The 20,532-nt window shown below is 48.4% G+C and overlaps 1 protein-coding gene across 3 annotated transcripts in view; it reads right to left on the reverse strand.

Annotated features, from left to right (window-relative positions):
• Positions 1-1,529, reverse strand: part of DDHD1 (DDHD domain containing 1) — a 65,859-nt gene extending 64,330 nt beyond the window's left edge. For all 3 annotated transcript variants that reach the window (XM_032188302.1, XM_032188303.1, XM_032188301.1), the window contains exon 1: positions 705-1,529. In XM_032188302.1, coding sequence (XP_032044193.1) covers positions 705-1,437 — 733 coding nt within the window. In that variant the 5' untranslated portion in view covers positions 1,438-1,529. The remainder of the gene's footprint in view (positions 1-704) is intronic.
• Positions 1,530-20,532: the final 19,003 nt, after the last annotated feature.

A 20,532-nucleotide genomic window follows, 5' to 3' on the forward strand; every position in this document is an offset into this window, starting at 1 on the left:
GGGCACCCAGTGCCTCCTGCCCTCTGGGTGCATTAGGGGGATCCAGTGCCCCTTCTCTCGAGTTTGTGGTGAGGGGTACCCAATTTCCAGGGCACAGTGTGTGTCCAGGAGGGCAGGATGCCCGATGCTGCTCGATGTCTGTGACTTGACCTCCTCGCCCCGTTATCTGTGAGACAGAGTGGTCCTTTTCCCCCAAACCCCATGTCCCCAAATGCATGTGGGTATCAAGCAGCACCCGTTCCCCTTCCTCGTGTGACAGGCAGCACTCAGACCCCCCATTCACCTCTGTGCGTGTGTTATGGGGGCAGAAAGGGCCACCTGGTAAACCCAGTGCCCCGTGCGAGCAGGGCGACCCTTTTTTGGGGCGGATAGCGGGCAGAGGTGGCCCCATAACCTCGCTTCCTCAGGTGTGGGGCAGATGGGCCCAATCCCTACCTCATGTGGTGTCTTTTGGGGTGGCAAAGGGTCTATGGCTCCCCTGCTGAAGGGCCTGTGTCTCCCCAAAACATGCATGGGGGCGATGGGGCTATATTTTTGCCGTGCCCCCCACCCCAAAGGGACGCCCACGGTGTCTGTGCGTGAGGCGTCCCCTCCTTATCCCTTCGGGGGACACTCACTGACAGCCCCCACATAACGGGGAACCCCATGAGGGCCTTGTGTGTGCGTCCCAGCTGCCAGAGGGGGGGTTCCCCGGCCACACTCACGGTTCCAGTAGACGGGATAACACTCGGCGTTGACCACATCCACCTCGTACAGCCCGCTCCTCACGCACACCGGCTCCACCGCCTCGCCCTCCTCCCGCGGCTCGGGGCCGAGGGCTCGGAAGGCCAGCTCGATCCGCAGCGAGTCGTAGCCGATGAAAGGCTTCCAAGTCTTGCGGTCCTCCCGGTAAAACCAGCGCACCTCCTCGGCGCCCAGCTCCCGCACCACCTCGTAGCGGGGCCGCCCGCCGCCTCCCCCCCCCCCCGAGCGCGGCCGCTTCCTCTCGGGCAGCGCCGAGGCCGCCGGGGCGAAGCCGCTGCCGCCGCTCTCGCTGCTCGCCAGCCCCGCTCCTTCGCTGCCTTCGCCGCCGGTGCCGGTGGAGTAGCGCAGGGAGGCGCCGGATTCGGCCGAGTCGAACTCGCCGCCGCCGGCCGAGTCGCTCAGGCTGAGCCGCCGCGGAGGGGCGGCCTCCGGCTCCCCTTCGGAGGACGAGGTGGAGAGCGCGGCTCGGAGCTGGTGCTGCTGCTGGTGCTGCTGCTGGTGGTGGTGGTGGAGGTGGTGGCGGCGAGGCGGGCGGACCAAGGGATGCTCCACGCCGCGGCTCTCCTCCTCCTCTTCCTCCTCCTCCTCCTCCTGCCCGTAGCAGCCACCGCCGCTTCCCCCGCCGCCGCCGCCGCTTTCCCCTCCGCCTTCCCCGGGCAGGTCCCAAGCGCCCTGCGGCTCGGGGTAATCCATGCCGCCCGGTGCTCTCCCCACTGCTCCTTCTTCTTCTCCTCGCTTCACCTCGGCCGCCCCCGCGCCGCCCGGCTCGCGGCTGCCACAGCCGCCGCTGCCGCTGCCGGCTCCGGCTCCGGCTCCTCCGTTCGTCCGGGGGCGGCTCCGCATCGTCACGCGTGCGGCGACGCGGCCGGGGGCGGGCGGAGGCCTGAGGCGGAGCGGGGAGCACCGGGCGGCTCGGGGGCCGCGGGGCGGCGCTGCCCTCAGGCGCCCGCCGGTGCCCGGAGCTCCCGGGGGGTGTCTCTGTGAGGCTCTGTGAGGGGCTTTAGGCGGTCTTGAAGCGATCGTAAAGCGATCGTGGCACTCTCCTGAGGGGGTGTGAGGGGTGTATCGTAGTCTGGGGGGCTGTGGGGCGCCCTTTCTGCTGGCTGGTGTTAGTGCTGTGTTTGTTAAAGGGGACAGTGTGGGTTTTTGGAGGCTCTGGAGGGTGTCTAGAGAAGGGTGGTGAAGGTGGTGAAGGGGCTGAGCACGAGTCCTGTGAGGAACAGCTGAGGGAAATGGGGGGGTTTAGTCAGGATTGGAGGTTCAGGGGAGACCTTACTGCTCTCTGCAACTACCCAAAAGGAAGGTGTCGGCTGGAGGGTCAGCCTCTTCTTGCAGATAACAAGTGATAAGACCAGAGGGAATGGCCTCAAGTTGTGCCAGGGGAAGTTCAGGTTGGAAATGAGGAGACATTTCTCCTCAGAAAGAGCAGCCAGGCGTTGGAATGGGTTGCCCAGGGAGGTGGTGGAGTCCCCGTCCCTGGGGGTGTTCAAGGAAAGGTTGGACAGAATCACAGAATTTCTAGGTTGGAAGAGACCTCAAGATCATCGAGTCCAACCTCTGACCTAACACTAACAAGTCCTCCACTAAAACATATCCCTAAGCTCTACATCTAAACGTCTTTTAAAGACCTCCAGGGATGGTGACTCCACCACTTCCCTGGGCAGCCCATTCCAATGATTAACAACCCTTTCGGTAAAGAAGTTCTTCCTAACATCCAACCTAAAACTCCCCTGGCACAACTTTAGCCCGTTCCCCCTCATCCTGTGATGCCTGGGGACGTGGTTTAGTGGGTGACAGTGGTGGTAATGGAGCAGTTGGACCAGATGATCTTGGAGGGCTTTTCCAACCCCAATGATTCTCCGATTCCATGATTTGTGTGAGGACCCTCCCCACCCATATCTAATGGGGTGCTCACCTCTGTGTGTGCTTGGGGGGGTCGCACCCTGTGGCAGCAACCAGACCCTGCAGGCGAACGGGTGACAGCCACACTCAGGGAAAGGCTGCGTGAGGTGTCCTCATGGGGGATGCATGTGCAGCAAGGCCCCAGTCCTCCAAACGCTAGCTATAACCACCAAAATGGGAGGTTTTGGGGCTCACCTGCGCTCATTGATGTGCCCCCAGTATGCCCCTCGCAGTCGGCCGGAGAGGGGTCCAGATGTATATGGGTGCTGCATGATAAAACACCCGTCAGCCTGTGTCAGGAACAAGGATGAGGGAGGGTGCCAGGGCTTCATACCTGTCTGAGAGCACTCCCGGCCCCCACCACACACCCATGGTTGGATCACTTCTCTGTGTGCAAGTCTCCCCCCATCCTTTCTCATGGCCGTTGTGTGGGTGGGAATGGGCGAGACTCCCAGAAACACACCCCGGCTTACTGGGGTGGGGTCACCTGTTTATGAGAAAACCCCCTTTTCGCAACACGCCCGGGAGCGACGAGGTGGTGCGAGGGTATGTGAGCGATACTCCTATCTCACCAACACCTCAGGGGAGGAGGGAGCTGATAACCTGTGCTGTTGTCACATCTGTGTGCGCAGCATCCCCTCTGCCTTACACACCCATCCAGGCATTACAGCCAGCAGCTCACCGTGTTGGTCTGCAGCCTCCAGCCCTCTGCCCCCTGCAGTCGGTCAAGAACTACCCCCAAAAAAAACACAGCCAGCGTGCAGGCAGGGAAGTATTGTCAGTGTCACATACATCTCCATGCCTCCAGCCCTAAATCTCTGCCTGTGTCATTCCCCTTCTTGGTTTACAACAAAACCTCTCATAGCCCTGCGCATCAGTTGTGGAAAAACAGGGTGCAGTGTTCCCTGATTCCCCCATCTCCTACTGGAAATGGGATTTCACATGTTTAATACACCATTCCCTTCCACTTGGCTCCATCCTACAGTCTGCTGCAGCAACAAGGGAACTTCTGTGTATTGTGTGGCATTGTATCTCCCAAAATAGGCTTGTGCCCTACCTCCTACATCCGCTGTCAGCGAGGGAATCCTGTTAATGGAGTGTGTTAAAACACAGAGAGGCCAGATTAAGTTCAGGAAGGACAGCTGAAGCTTTTAAAAATGTTCACTGCGGGTGAATGCATCTTGAATGCATCGGCAACACTTTTCAATCCTGAAAGCTCCAAGAATTTTGTTAGCTTTCAGGAACCTCCACCACAGGAGCTTTGTGTGTGCTTGTTCTACCTTCTCAGATGGGGAAAGAGGAAAGAGAGAAGATAAGGTACAAGCAAGAAGTCACCAGAGGAAACTGTGCTAGGGCATTTGGCTTCGCATCCCTGTAGCTACAGGGATATGATCTGTTTAACTTAACCTTTGCATTTCTCATGAAGTCCACAAGGTAAGCTCTCCATGAAACCTGTCCCAGACTTTCCTCTGCAGTGGGGAAGAAAATGCTAGTTGCCTTGTAGGTTGTTTTGAAGACACATCTCATGGGATTCTCTCTTTTCATCCTTCTTTCTGCCAAAGCCAGTGGGATTTCATGATCTTTTGTCATTCAACAAGTGTTTCACTCTTCTTCAAGTCATCCTACTCAAGTTCTCCCTCCTTTTGCTTCTTGTCTGAGACAGCAAGGAAAGATTGCCCAAGTGAACAAGGGGCACATTAAATGTTCTTCACCTTATTGATATAATTCTTTCAGATGATTTGATCTGTGATTCCATGGTTTATTTCCTGATGTGCATTTCTGGAGGTGTTTGTCTGCTCTCCCTATGCAGACTCTATTTTCTTGTCCATAGTGGCTCTCTAGACAATAGGCAAGAAGACTTTGTTCATCATCATCAAGCTGAACCACACCATTGAGAGTTGCAATTTGACTTTTCCATTACAGCCATCATGGAGATCAATGGAGATACATGGCCTGAAAACTGGCTTATCAAATTGCCAACAAAGACACCCAAAAAAGTCCCATTATCGTTCACTTTGAATTTGTGGGGAAGGTCTTGCAGGGGTAGACTGGTGCAAATGGAAGTTGAGAGCCCAAATCTCTCTTATTTGAGCTCAAAAGAGGATTATTTTCCTCTTTATGCTGTTAACAGCTCTCAGCTCAAAGGCTTAGAGTAGCGTGAAATCTTCTGACATGACACAGGACTCAACTCCCATCACCACAGATCTACATGAAATAAAAAATAAATGTATGAACTTCCTTTACGACGAGAGGACAGAAATTTCCTTACCGTGGAATAAATGTAGTGGAAGAATGTATCTGTCTGTATGGAAGTTTTAAAGCAAAGGTACATTAATTCTGAAGTGTCATTTGTATAGCACTGCGAATTTCCATGCAGACTAAGACCAGTGGATGCTGTGTTCGCTGTACCATGGGACCTTCACAGAAGGCTTCTGCAGACTGTATATGCATACATATTTTCTTCCTGCAGAGTTCATACAGTTAGCAATTTCCATTGAAAGTATAAAGTAATGCAAATCACCTCTGAATATCCTCCAATTTTAAAAATTACTTTAAAAAAAATGTGCACACAAGAACTGGACTTTAAATTTTACCGTCAGCTTCACTAAAAACAAGAGTCACATACTCTGCTGCTTTCCAGGGTACAGACTAAGCAAGAAGTCCTTCTGAATTTACAGATTATGTCCACATGATCCTGCACTGTGCTGGATAATTGCTCCTACGCGTATGACTTTGCACTTGCCTGTCCTAAGGCTTCCTTTAACTAACCTCATTTTACCAGGTAGCTTGGATTGCTTTTGTCACTCTGCTGTCTTTGTTTTCCTGACAAGCTACTCTTGTTAATGCAACTTTAAACAGCATAGTCAGTTTTGAAATTATTATGGTTCACAAATGATGCAATCATGCTGTATTTTCTTCCAGATCCTAAATACAATGAATAGCACAAGTCCAAGTGCTTGCAAGAGTCCATTAGAAACAGTCTTTATTCATTGATGAATCCTTTATAACAAAGCCATTTTAAGATCTTTCCATTAGCTATTTTTAAGCCATTTATTATGCACTCATATTGATTTTGTATATATTTTTTTTCTTCAAATCTGGATACAGTGCAGCACTGAGTCAACACAGCTACTGCTATCAACTGTATCCGTGATTTTATTAAGGAACAAGGTGAAATTTGTTCTTTGACAGGAACCAGTTCCCATGAAAACTGATGATTACCTTTTCATTACATCCCCGCTCTCCATCTCCTTATTAATTGGTACGCACCACTTCATTATACCTAGGTCAGGAGAGGTGTCAGGCAAACCAACGTGAAATTATGTGGCTTTGCCTCAGTCACACTCTTCAAATATTGACACAACACTGATTTTCACCTTAGAAATACTCTTCTGACCCATTTCTAAACTCTCACATTCCCACCCTGTGTGAGAACAGTTGCCTGAAGAGCCAGCTCTTAAAACCCTGACGTGCAAGTCCTCTAGACCTGCTGCTTTTAAAATGTCACTTGTGCTGTTTAATGTTCTTTTTTTAAGTTGCTTGCCTGGGAAACATTTCATCATCATTATATAATGTGGAAACGGCATTCAACTTTGTCCCAAATGCAGGCAGGAAGTATTTATCAAACACTTCTGCTTTTTCAGTTTCACAGCTATCCAAATATATTTGGATACACTGAGAGTGTTAGTAATTGGACTCTGCTAAAATACTGTTCATCAAATTAAGCAGGCTTCCAAAAAATCTTTGCTTACAACATGATATTATCTGCACAGGGAACATTAACTCTCTGGCTCCGTTAAAAGGGACGTTGGTCAACTGAGCTAAAAATCCCCCCTGGCAAGAGTTTTGTCCTAGTATCGGACATGGGAGGCTTGTCTATGTTTATCTTTTCCTTGAACGCCAGCGGGTTTGGTGTAGCTCCTATGCCAAGGTCAAATGTGCCTTTCTCTAGATCTGAGATGTTCTTCCAAGGCCACGGCTCCGTGTCCTTTTCCTCTGCTGCAAGCAGCAGCAGAATATCCTGCTAGCTGTAAAAGACGAGAATTAGGGGGCAAGGAGAGGGTCATTTCCAAGATTTCAAACGCTCTCTCTCAATGCAGCATTGTTCAATTGTATTTTTTTTTTTTTCCTTTTGCCTTTGTTCCAGGGTAAACAAAAGGAAGAAAGCAATGTAATGACCACTGGCAGAAGTGTTTACCCTTTCAGACTTCGTTCTGGCAAAGTCCAAGTGCATACTGAACGTTAAGTGCTCACCTGTGCATTGGTGAGACTCACAGAAAGCCGTGCACAGGCAGATTGCTGGCAGCGTTTGCAAAGAAAAGGCTGAACTAGAGCTGTACCTGAGCTCAGCACCTACATCTCCTCCTGAAGGTACAGATTTTGCCCTTCATACAGTTGTGAATCAGTGCAGGGTGAGTGCCCCATCCCTGGAAGTGCCCAAGGCTAGGCTGGATGGGTCTGGGGGCAGCTTGGGCTTGCAGGAGGGGGTCCCTGCCCATGGCAGGGGCTGAAATGAGATGATCTTTAAGGACCCTTCCAACGCAAACCATCCTGTGCTCACAGAGGTGGATAAAAGACCTCTCCCAGAAATGTGATTGCAATCCAGATGCACGTCCTGCACCAGCGAGAGCCCTTCAAACCGAGCTTCTCCTCCTGGATCTTTGGACTTGATGATCTTGAAGGTCTATTCCAACCTAGATGATTCTATGATTCCTCATAGAACATTGACATAGTCCAGCTCCACAGCTGTCAACAGCTACTCCATGTACACTCTGTCCCGTAAATGATGCCATCTCATTTCTAGGCTATTTCCTTTCTTCCTGGAATATTCTTCCAAGAAAGTTTGTTTTGCCACATGTCCCTCAGCTCTGGGATTTGGGCAGTTGCCAGTGTTAGAGGGGTCACTCTCACTGAATTTCTTTCTTCGTTGCTAGAGATGGTGAGTACATGAGTGATGTAGAAAAGGTGGTGTAGAAACTTTGTGGTGTTTTTCACCAATTATACCAGGATGCAGAAAATGCCCAAAGTGTGGGCACATGGGAGGCAAATGGGTTTTGTATCTCCAAGAACAATAAAGTTGAGAAAGATATTTTTGGCAAAGATTTTTTTTTGCAGGGGTGGGGGGGTCGGTGTTGTGTAACCTTTTGGTAAGCACTGACAGTGGACTTGACCAGACCAAGGCTGAAAACGAGGGCTGTTTTCATGTTGTGCCAACCACTAGACCAAGAGATAAAGAACAAAAACCCTCCAGAGGAAGCCATCAAAGACCTGCGGGAAAATGGAAACCTGGTTCCTGTCTGTAGGCATTGAAATAAAGAGTAGGAGGCCACTGTCTGTCCCACATGTCTTGCACCTTGCAGTTGGAAAGATACACACAGCACAAGCTGGAAATGTCACCAGGAAAATGGAGAAGAAAAAAAAAAAAAAGAAAAAAAAATAAAAAGAAAAGAAAAGAAAAGAAAAGAAAAAAACACAATTTTTTCCTGCACATAAGACCAGGTTGGTGAGTGGCTGAAAAGTAAAGAACAAGAGGTGGTTGCAAGTTGTCCAAAACTCCTGCACGTAGGGGTTGTAAAGGAACAAATTAATCAAATCAAATCAAAACAAAACAAAACAAACCCTCATTCATTTGGGAGTGGGTCTGCCAGGGCTGGGAGCCAGGAGGATTTCATGGTGGTGTGCTAGAGGTCACAGCTGAGGATCTCGGGAGCAGGGTCAGTTGGGGAATGAGGAACCTTTGATGCCCTTTGTGCCACAGTCACAAGGTCTCGAGGGTTACACACAGATGTTCTGTCTCATAATAACACCAGAAAATGTCGCCGGAGTGCCAGGACCTTGGGAACACTTGGCACTAGAAGTGCATTTGGGGTCACTGTCAGTGCGATAGGGTGTGAAATCCTGGCTTCACTGGGACCTACATGGGTAGTGCTAGGGTTAAAGTCTCAGCTGCTCTCTGTGGCTCATCCTTTCCCCTCCCAAGTGTTTATTAATGTCAATTGATCACAATCCACCGGCTGTATTTCTGGCTCAAACTTAAGATAACTGTTAGGCAGGATGAATCATAAGAGATGCAAAATGCATTACCTAGTCCTCACAGCACACGCTGTTATAGGAAAGCATAGTAGCAACGCTCATCACTGCATCCTTGATAGAGGTCCTGAAGGGCATATTTGACTTCGAGCATGAGAACTGTGATGGAAACACTCACGTAAAGTCAGATACTGTCTTAAATACCTTACTGAAGCAGAGTCTGATTCAGAAGCCCTTTAGGCCTGCACCTGATGCACGAGATGAAAGCACTACGTCTTGGTGAGATGACGCCAGATAGTAGTGAGTGACCTTGGATCATCTTTGTCATATTGCCCTGGTAGGAATGTCCTTATGACTATTTTTTTTAGTAGGTAAGATGGGATCTTTGCCTTGTGTGGCTGTAGCACATGTGGAAATGTGCAGGAGGGTTGTGGAAAGCTGCTATGGTAGCGTGCAATGTCCCTGGGCAGTCATCAGGTGACAGCTAGCACCAGGCCTGATGCCAGCTATAAATACACCACACTGCATTCACTACGTGGAAGCGCTTTCTTCAGGAGCCTTCAACTCCTACAAGCCTCAGCACACTCTAATTTTGCTCTTTGCTGAATATTAAAGCTCCTTTGTTCAGTCTTTGTTGACAGATGTATTCGGTTCTCCTCCGACGTGCTGCTAAAAGGTCTCCTCCTTCACGTCGTGCCTGGCAGGAGGCTTGGACTGTGGTTCTGCAAGCCTGAGAGGGACCAAACGCTGACTGCTCCTGTGGTGCAGGCAGGAGATCTCCTCTCTGTTCGTGGTGGAAGTCTTGTTAGAGCCAGTAACACAGGGCCTGGCAAGGAGAGGAAGAGAAGGGCCTTGAGAGTGAGCTCTCCCTGGTTAAACTCATTTTGCCTTCATGTTATTGAAGATCACTCTAGCCTTACGGCCTGAAATGAGACAGCCTGTACTCATATGGCACAGGGGGATCAAAAAGGGAAGGAACAAGCATCTGGCGTGGAAAATCTGCCTCTGGTAGAAAATCTGACTGTGTCGGGAAATCCAACTGCAGTGGAAATTTTCTAAGGACTCAGGTTATTTGAAAGGCCACGCGAACAAATTACCTCCCCATCTCTTTGCAGAGGTAGACAACCACCTAATCACAAAATACACCTTTTGCTTCCCATCAATTTGTATTCTTTTACACCAGCCTGCTGTCCAAACACCTCACATTCATATAGAGCATGGTGACATATAACAGCATGTCCAAAACCTCCTGCCTGGACCATGTGGATGGGGACACTGTGGCTGCTCCATGGACAGGATTCCTCCTGCTTCCAACGTGTGGATCTGGCATAAATGAAGTAATTGAACTCTTTCAGAATATTTTCCCATCTTCATAAAGTTGAATCATACAACTTTCCAGAAACTTAGGGAAAAGCTTATTGGTTTTAAAGGTCCCAGCTCACCGCAGCCTTCTCAGCCCACGTGAACCTGGTGGATGGTTAGCAGCCTCCGGTCCTGCTTTTACATCATGCTTGTAAAGCAAGCTGTAATGGGTGGATCTGCAAACAGTGCTGCTTGTTATGATCCGTGCCCTGTTCCCCACACAGGCACTTGCACTGGAAAACAGGTGCCTGCCCTCTCAAGTTATCCAGGTGCAAGTCTGGGATTTGGGGTGGGTGAGGGATGAGCAAATGATTTGTGTCGCTCTCACCGTATCTGATTCCACGCCCTCATCAAAGGGTTGGCTTTCCTTCGGGTCTGTATCACCTGGATATTACATGGGATTTGTACTTCACAAGGGAGATTCTGGTAAGAGAGGCACACATCCAAAGCTGGTGTCAACACTACAATTGCCTCGCTGAGCAGCACGAGTAATGACAGGTTTAATGACATGAACGTCCGTACTCAGATGGCAACGTCCCGTGCCCCATTCTCTTTTTACAGGGATTTTAAATCAGCTTTTTCTGCTGGGGGGAGTAAAATCAGAAGCACATTCTGTATTGCCACCTGGCCTGGCCTGAGTGGGCAGCCCGCACTGCAGATCATGACTTGGGAAGGTAAAGCCCCATCAGACAGAATGGATTTGCTGCCATTAAACCTTAAAAAACTGCCAGCAGATGGTCTGTTTGTTTGTCACTTTCTGTTCTGGTTCTTAACAGATGCAGAGAAGAACATTTTGAGCAGGGAAGGTATCTGGATGGCAGGGACTTGGCTTTATCCACATCCATGGGACTCATACAGGTGTCAGGATGCTGCCTCTAGAGCTTTCATTGCCTTGTGTCTGAGACAGGCCTCAGTGAGAGAAAAAAAAACAACTTTCTGTTTCACCCACAAAAGTGACTGTCCTTTCTGCTGCTTTTTGCTATGCCCTGAGAACTGCTCAAAAGGAGAGACAACTTCCGCTGCTCCTACTATTTTGTGAATTTTGTTTTCCTTTTCCTTCTCCATCAATTGCATCTGCTTTCCTTCTTTCCTTTTCTAACCTGGAAGAGTTAGCCAAGAATCCGTATTTTGCAGCTGTTGTCTGATGCTGGGAAAGCCATATCCAAGGAGAGAGCCCAAAGCTAGCAAAAATGTGTCAGTTTTGAGGGCTGTTGCTAAGGTGAGGGAAGTTTCTCCAGCAGCCAAATCACAAATGAGAGTCAAAGTCAAGCAGTGATTTCTATTTTTATTGGCCTTCTCTGTCTACTTTGCATTCATTGTACCTTTTTGTAAAAAGAAATCACTATCACTTGTATTGCCTGCAGAAAGCCAGAGATGATGATGATGATGATGATGATGATGATGATGATTGGCACATGGTGGGACCAAAACCAGAAGCAAGGACATCAGCATATCCTTTGGGGATGAGTTATATGGCAGAATAAATGCCTGCAGGATGGGGTCTCCCTGACAGCTGGACTACTGTAGGATTTTGTTGTCTGATATGATCACATCACCTGGATCAAGGTATTAGATCACTTTTTTCCCTTGTGGCCCTGATCATTGAACATCCTTGCTTTGAAAAGAGTCTGAGCACTTTCACCATACGCTTTTAGGACAAGGACTGTTGAAAGTGCTCTGAGCTATGGTGTCCCAGCAGTGGGCTCTTGGCCATGGTTTTGGGCACAGCTAGACAAGCAAACACAGACACTGCAGAAGTGCAATCCCTTCTCCTTTATCAGTCTCTCCATGGCAATCCCCAGTGTAAAAGGCCTTCTCCAGGTGGTTTCCCTTATCTCTGTGGTATGCTCCAGCTCATTTATGCCATCTAAATTAGTAGCAATACTTACAAAAAACAACCCCCTGCCCTGTGGCCTTTTTCTTAGTGCCATGCTGCCTCCCTTGCTCTCACATGCATCTTTTACTTTTTATGGGGCTTGAGGGCTCTTTGGCTTATGGACACGCCAGCAAACAATACCCGTCTCTGTGTCCATGAACAAAACACCCCCCACGCAGCTCAGCTCCCACCAGCCTTGGCTTTCTCTCGTGTTTTCAGCAGTGCCCCCTTCCTCCTACATGAAGCTCGCCCCTTCCTTGGGTTCTCTCCATCAGGTCAGCTCGAAAATGCTGTGCTCAGAGCAGCCAGCAGAAGCTCCTTGTTTTCACCTCTGGATGCTGGTGCCCGTTATACATCAGTCAACAGCACTCAAGTGGAAGGACCCTTTGGTTTTACATGAACTCATTAGTGAGCTTCTCTACGGGTTTGGTTCAGTCAAGTCAACAGGAGCCTTTCCAGGGGCTTGCATGTGCTTTGGGACCAGCCCTTCATGGTTTACTCATTTTACTCAGATGTAGGCACCTGAGGCCCCTCTAGCTGCCCTCTCTACCCCGAGGGAACTTTTGTGTCCCCATCACCCAGCCCTGAAGTGAGTTTTCCTCTGCCTGTGCAACAAAAATCAGGGCAGGCTCTGTGCAGCCAGCCCCCATCCACTGGCCCCAAGGTATGAGGCTGGTGGAAGGGTTGCTCCACACCGAGCAGCCCAGCCCTCTCCACCCTGCTCCTACTCTGTGCAACCTGCTCCTTCCTTCACCCGACAGAGTAACAGAGACTGCCTTAATGTGTCTGGAAAGATCACTCCAGGTAACAAGTTTGGGGAATTCAAGCTTCCTTCTGGGCTGATTTCAGCCCAGCAGGTGAAACATTACTCGGTTAATTGTTCTTTAAGCTCTGAAATGGTTTTTCTATCACGCTTTGATTTGCAGACGATGATACTCATTTATTTCAGATCATGCTTTCCCTGTCTTTTAGCAACAGCACAGCTGGAAACCCAGAAATGCCTGGTTAGGTTGGAACATACCTACCATGTCCCAGAGGCTTTAGTGGCTTTTCATAAAGATGATTATGAATGATTTAAAGGCTTTATCCAAATCAGAGCACCACAGTGCTATGTGTGGTGCCAAACAAAGAGGTGCAACTGTGTTTGTCCCCAAAATGTGCAATTTCTACTATGCTATTGGCAGAGAGTAAAGCGAAGTATTGAACGATGGTGTGGCTTGTGGAAGGCACAGGGGTCTTTTGTAGGGTCTGGACATGAACCCAGCTCAGGAGGTATCTGGCTGCTCTCTGAGCTTTCTGGCAGGGCAAACTTTGTTCAAACAGCAGCTGTTCCTTCTCTCCCTTCTGTCCTTAGGGCGCCTCTTAAAGAAGGAGCGGGGAAAATTCTCTGTGAATTTTCTCTGTGAATTCTCTGTGAAGCACTACATGAAAGGGCTGAGGCTCGTGTCCCCTGCAGCCCCATTCCTGGCCCATCCTTCTCTCTTGGCAGAAGGAGGGAGGTAGTGCTGGGGAGAGAAGACATTAGTGCACGCATTTCACCCAGCTCCAGGAAGGCACAACTGGGTCCATGCTCTGTGATAGGCAAGTCCAGACATTTTTAAGTACAGCTAAGCTGGCTGCAATTCTGTGCTAGATAAATGCTGTTTGTGAGTCGATTGATAAAAATCTGCCATGTATTTAAATAAATGCCTTAGGAGTCTTTTTTTTTTTTTTTTTTTTTTTTCCCTTTCCCTTTTTCTTTTTCTTTTTTTCTTTTTGCTGGAGTTTGCTAGCTTTTCCACAGCAGGACTATCCCAAGCATTTGGAGCCCATCTGCAGTAACTGAGCATCCAAAAGGAAGTGACAGGGGGATCAGGGATTTAAACTTCCTACCTCCTGTGGCTCCTTACAAGCATCATTGAAAGTGATCTTTTCAGACTTACCCTGCAACGATGAGACACTCCGTGTTTGTTTTTTTTCTCACCCCGTCTCCACATTTTCATTTCCAGATTTACTCACCAGCAGAGAGAGCTGCTCATGGAAACCCAGCCCTTCATCGCTGCTGGCAAAGTGCTGATTTTTCATGTCGTGTAGCTTCTGTGGAACACCACCAGGAAATAATACAATAAGTGATTTAGAAATCTACATAGAAATTTTAGTAATAAGTAGCAATAAGTCTAATTACAATAAACCAGCACTTATCTGAGTCTCTCACACAAAATTTGTGCTTTTCAGATGCAATTCTGGTCTCTGCAGGTATCTAGCAGCGTTGACAGAAGAAAGGAAATGTTTAAGCAATTAGAACCCTTCTTTTTGTCGCATGTTTTCTTTCCAAGACAATCAATATCCTCAAGACATCATCTGCAGTGTATAAAACTACACGTAGAAGTCCTGAGGAACTGGAACTGCACCCAAACCCTTGCTCTGCACACAGCAGATACCTTACTTTCACTGAAAAACTCCAATCACATGTGATTTCTTGAAGGTCAATGACCGTAAACTGAAATTTTTTGTATTAGGCAATGCTAATCGGATTGAGGCTGATCTAATCAAAGATGTGAGGAGTCGGCTTTGGCTCTGCTTGGCAGCATGAAGCCTGCTAATCCAAGTGCCACAGATGCTGAGACATTCCTTCATATGCTATGAGCCAAGCCCTGCAAACTGCCAAGTGCTTCCTCTGAAATTCATGGGAACCGGGAGTGCGTGGCACCTGGCAAGACCAAGCTTGCTGCAAAAACCCTTTGCAGAGGACAGGGTTTACATACCAGAGCCTGGTGTAGTAAACTGAGTGTGGCCCCAGCCTTGCTGTCTGCCAGCACGAGCCGAGAGCCGAGCATGGTGCAGGGAAGCTTGTAAACCAGGGTGGGGAGTCTGCAGCCCGAGCGGGTATGGACTGGAATTTCATTCATACATCCTGGATCACATGGCTCATTCTGCCATGGTTTTACAATAAAACCTTAGCTAACGTGTTAGCAAAGCTTATTTTGCCCTGAGAAAGGCAAAGGTTCCCCACTGTTATCGGTGAAATACATCGGATCCATTGCACAACTCTGCTGGGAAACGTGCAGGGGTGCTCGGCAACTACTTATCCAGCCTGTGTCTAGACTTGGCATTGACTTTGTGCACCACAAGAGAACTGAACTTGATTAAACCTTCACACCAAATCCAGACGGAGAATGGGAAAAGGCGGATTTCCCTTCTCTATCTGTGAGTGCCATTTTCAAGAGCATGCAACTTTTGGGGCTCCAAATTCTGGGTGTACAAAGGTAAACACGTGCTGATGAGACATGCACCCACATATTAAGAGATGGTCCCCACAGCTCTGCAGAAGGGTAGGTCATGTATTGTGGAGTTGTGGTTTTGACTAAGAGAGGATGTGATCTCAGGGCCAAGACCAAAGGCAAAACAAAGGGACTGAAGGGCAGAACTTCCTTGCCAAATCTTTGCTGATAGTTCGTGCTTTGAAGCTCATCCCTTTAGTCATTATCCTGAAGCCAAGTTCACCAAAATGGTCATGAATGTTTTTTAACCATTCCTGCAAGAAAATGCTTCTACAAAACCAGCTTGCCAGGTAGTTGATATCCTTTCTTACCAGTTACTTTTATCTCTGGGTTGAGCAAAGTACATGACATATGCTTTCATCTGATCTGGAGGCAGGTTGAGCAGAGAAGGAATTGGTTGGCCGTTGTGAGATGGAGAGGAGATTACAGGAGCATTACATCAATCCTGCACAAACAACAAGCTGGCTGATTGAGCCCGTGAGAGGCAATAATCAGGGCTCACCCCAAAATATTTGGTGCACCTGGTTTGTTGGGGGTGTGATGAAACCTTTTACAGGGAAGTGTTTATGAGCTCCGAGACTCCTGTTCTTCCAGTGCCCACCAGGGACCTGACGTGCCATGCAGATATGCTGCTCAGCCCGGGACTGTCTGCTCTGGGTGCTCACATGGGGGCACCCTGCTCCTGGAGCACAGAGCAGATATTTTGGGGTGGGTCCTCATGGGGTCAGTGTGAATCTACACGGTAGGTTCTACCTTACTTCATGTTTTCCATCATTTCACCTACTCTAGCACCCATGAGCTGGATAATGAAATTTGACCTAGTACTGACGACTACTAACAGAGGGTCATTAGAAGGCAGTTTAAGAGATCGTTTCCCTCTTTACACATTTACTGCTTTATGTCAGCTGTTAGGTCCTGTTGATTTTGCTGTTTGTAGATCCCAGTTTTTCAGGGGAAAACATTTGGATATTTTATTATCATATGGTGTGAAGGCTCAATCCATAATTCCTCCAAATAAGGGACATGTAAAAGGAAAGTTGCCTCTTCTGATATTAGGTCCTTCCATAATACAGCCAGGATCATTTTACAGTAACAGCTGGTCCAAGGGTCCAGCAGGGACATGACCTTTGCTTTACTTTTGAGACACTCAAAATAAAATTGTCTTTTTTGAGGATGTTTTGTCGTAGGCCTGGACTGGCTACAGGTCTCAAACTTAAAGTTGGTGCCTGCCCCTAGGCCTCTGCACCAGAGATTAGTCTTGCCCCAGGAGTTAAATGGCACTTGGGGTAGTGTTACCCATGGCTATGCACCACCATCCAGCTGTACTTAATGAAGCAAGGCAAAATCCTTGAGAATAAATAAATAAATAAATAAAAATCTCTGTTTCTCATTGGCTTTACTTCTTTAAGACATGACACAAACACCCCATCTTGGCTTATTTCTCAAATTACTGGTGTGTCACATTCATCTCAGTGAGGTCAAGTAAGGCAAGCCCTTCTCTAAACATCCATAAAATAATTTTGCAAGCAGGATTCCTTTCCTACAAACCAAAGAAAGTTACTGGTTGATGTGTAGACTTTAAGTTTGAAAAGAATATTTAGACAGCTTAATCCAATGGCACCCAAGGTTTTTGCTGGACTTAAGGTTTTAAGGGGTAGACATGATGTGGAGCAGTCTCCTGCCTCTAGGACTATTCAGGTACCTGGCATGGGACACAAGCTTTGCAAACAATCTCTGTCACAGCACTGGCACAGGTCTACAGCCAACAGACCAAATACAGATGAGAAATGATGGTGGGAAGCAGGATATATGAGTTGTATTAGGGCCGATGGACCATGCATATGACTTGTGTCCCCTTTGCAGTTGCCTCCAAAAAGAACCAGATGAAGGAAGTGTTTTTGTGGGCCATCAGCTGTTTGTTTTTCAACTGAAGATTTCTGATTAACTCAAGTCTTGCAAAACAAGGGGCAGTAAATACCACTTGGGAGCTGTCACATCCTGGCTAATGACTTGTGGTGAGGTGCAAGTGTCTCTGACAAAGCGCCATCCAATCTTGGCCTACAGCCTCCAGCAGCAAAGAAGTCTGGTTTTGAAGCCTGTGGCATTTTTCTTAACTAACTTTAACCGTGATACTATTGATGGCTATCTCTCAAGTGGCTGTTCCAACTACATCTTGTGCCAACGCACATGTACCATGTATTTATTTACTATATGCTTATCAGCGTACAATGTGTGAGGAACCCTGGGCTTTAAAATGGAGACTGCACAGATGCCATTAAGTATGAACAGCTTGAATTGGGCAGGCCCTGGAGTAGCGTGGTTGCTGGCCAGGATGACATTCAGCAGCACATGGGTACAACATTGTGGTTTTCCACATCAGCTAATAGCTACACCAAAGCAGAGCAGCCCCAAACAACAACAACAACAAAAACAAAATATAAAACCAGCCAAATTCTCACTAGCTTCCCTGGAGCCGGGACACTACCATGGGATATGATGTCCTGCAAGCTGTTCCATGCAGACAGACCTCTGGTTTTGTTCAGAGCTTCACTTGTTTTCCTGGGGAAGCAGATGGGCTCTGAGACCTGCTGAACAGAGTGGTGCTGGAGCAAGAGCTCCGGGGAAGGGACATGCAGTGTCCCTAGATGAATGGGATGATGGTGAGCTGTGGCATGGGCCACTGGCTTCCCAGATCCTGCAGCCTTCTGAAGCCAGCGGGCGTTAACCAGCAGTCAGGGGAGTTCAATCCTGAGCATATTGCTGAGCACTGCTTCAACATCCCTGCAGCCTTCAAGGGTGACAAGCGATGTTAACCACCGATACTTGGATTCCACCTTTTTCACGTGTCACTTGGTGGAAGATAAAGTACCCTCTCTAATGCATGGCAAAAAGGTCAAAACTGCTGCCATTTGGGAATATGGGGCTTCCAACTAGGGCTTTCCTTGGGAAAACATTTCCCAGAATTTTTTGACTTTTCCAATCCTGTGAATGTACTGCTTGGGCTGCCAGAGGCAGATCAGAAGGCAGAAAGAGGAAGATGTCTCATATGGCCACGAGATGGCAGCTGGAGCCTGGAAGTTGCTTGCAGGCACGGTAGCTCCCACAGAAAACTCCCTCATTTGCCAGCCCAGTTTTAAATCGCCCAAGACACGAGACTGCATTTGGGAATATGCACCTGCACTGCTCCGCTTTGAACATTTCGCATGTGTGCTCGGAGTGTGTGAGCTCCAGAATATCTGATTACCCCTTTCATTTCCCGGCTCTTCTGAGCCTCCCTCAATTAGTCAGTATAAAAAAATGGTTTAACCAATGTAATCCCTGTTGATAGGAAAACAGCAGTGCATCTGTTTGTACACTGTGTTATGATTTAGTTTGCTCCAAAGCCTAATTCAACAGAGAGCTGCAGCCAGGTGCTCTGCCCGCCTCGTGCCACGACCACTTCTGTCTGCAGTTTCTCCTGAAGCTGTGATCTTCCACTCACTATGTTAAATGGCCAGCTGTGTGTGTTTTAAAGGGAGACGGGGCCTCATTGCAGAAGAGACCACCTTTTTTTTTTTCTTTTTCTTTTTTTTTTTTTTTTCAGCAGCAGTTTGAACCAGCCCTAGGAGGCCCTTTGTCCCTGCAAGATGGCCCAGCAGGGCCCGGGCTCCGTGCAGGCCCGTCATGCCGAGCAGAGCCAGGCCTGAGGTCTCTCGGCCTTGTTCAGGTCCTCACAGAAGCCAGAGAAAACAGGGTTAGAACAAAAATGAATAATCATAGAATCACAGAATAGCCTGGGCTGAAAAGGACCTTAAAATATCTAGTTTCACCCCCCCGCTCTGGGCAGGGTTGCAAACCACTAGAGCAGGCTGCCTTGAATGCCTCCAGGCATGGGGAGATCCTGGTAGGAGCATTTACATGGATGGATATTAAGACCATAGAGAAAGCATAAGTGTTGGTCAAGGTAGTGGTTTGGAATTCCTGCTGTAAAATCTTTTGGTCAAAAGCCAATCTGCAAGAAAAGTGCCCATGCCTTCGGCTGCTTTCCCAAGTGACAGCATGGTACGCTCGATCCCAGCCTCTCTTGGCTGCTGAGCATATGCCAGTGCGACACGGTTATCCTGTTATTTGCATAATGGAAAACACAATAATATTTCCACGTTTCTGCCCATGGTGAGAGCTCCACGTGCAGTGAAGCTATTGCTGCCCATCTTCGACCCATTCCAGCATTTCCCCATTGAAATGCTGTTTTCCCAGCTGAGGTGGTGATAATCATGCTGCAGACTGCTGCAGCACCAGCTGGTAACAGATGAGCACCTGCTGCTTCAGAAACACCTTAAAAAAAAGAAAAAGAAAAAGAAAAAGAAAAAGAAAAAGAAAATGTATTCTTTGATCTGATTATGATCTGTGTCAGGGTTAACACAAGTGGAGCTAGAGGAAGGTGGGACTGACCCACACCCCAGACTAGGGCAGAGCTGTCCCCTGTACCGGGTACCCCCAGCCAGCCCTGCACATCCGCTGGAGGCAGAGGTACCTGCTCCTCCTCCTGCACCATCGTGCTCATATATGCCATGAACAGATAGCTCTGAGGAGCTGTCACGCTTCTCGCTGCAGCGGGAGGGATTTCTTGGCAGTCGGGAGCAGTAGGAAACGGCCGCGGTGGGGACGCCGAGCAGAACAAGGAGGAAATTGTTATCGGCCGCGGAAAAAGGTGAGGAAGCATCACAGCAATTTTTGCGCTTCTCAAATGGTTTGGCTTGTGAAATGGGAACTGCCACTGCTCAGGGTGAATTTGTGGAGAGAGCTCTCCTCTTTCTCAAGTGTGAGCATATTTTACAGGACAGGGGAACACAGCCAGATAGGAGCTGTTAGCTTCTTTCTCCCTGACCTACCATGAGTTATTTACAAAGGTTTAGACTTTGTTAAAGCAAAGATGAATTTCTGAGCCTGCCGGTTAATATCTTGCAGCTGCTCTTCTGAGGCCCTGTCCGAAGACCAGCAATGTTACCAGGCACCTTCCCTCTGACATCAGGGGGCACTGGGATGGGGTTTATGCATTTGGCAGAGGTTTTTTAGTAGTATATTTAAACACTAGAGAGAGCAGCAATGATTCAAGTCAGGTTGAGCGTCCAAGACTGGCTTAGAGCTTTCTCGAGCACCGAGTCTTGCGGATTTGCATTTTGTATGTAACGGGGCACTAACCTTGGGAATTATGTGGTCCTCGTGAGACAGGGATGATTCCTGCTCTACTCTCTCCTCGTCTTCAAAGCTGGTGTAGCCCAGTGACATCCCTTTGCTGTCCCTGGGGCTCTGAGGAGCCAAGTCACAGAGCTCATATGCTGGTGAATTCACACTGCTCCTGCTCCACAGCTTTCTGAG

This window comes from Aythya fuligula, chromosome 5 (genome assembly GCF_009819795.1).
Source record: "Aythya fuligula isolate bAytFul2 chromosome 5, bAytFul2.pri, whole genome shotgun sequence".
Taxonomy (NCBI): domain Eukaryota; kingdom Metazoa; phylum Chordata; class Aves; order Anseriformes; family Anatidae; genus Aythya; species Aythya fuligula.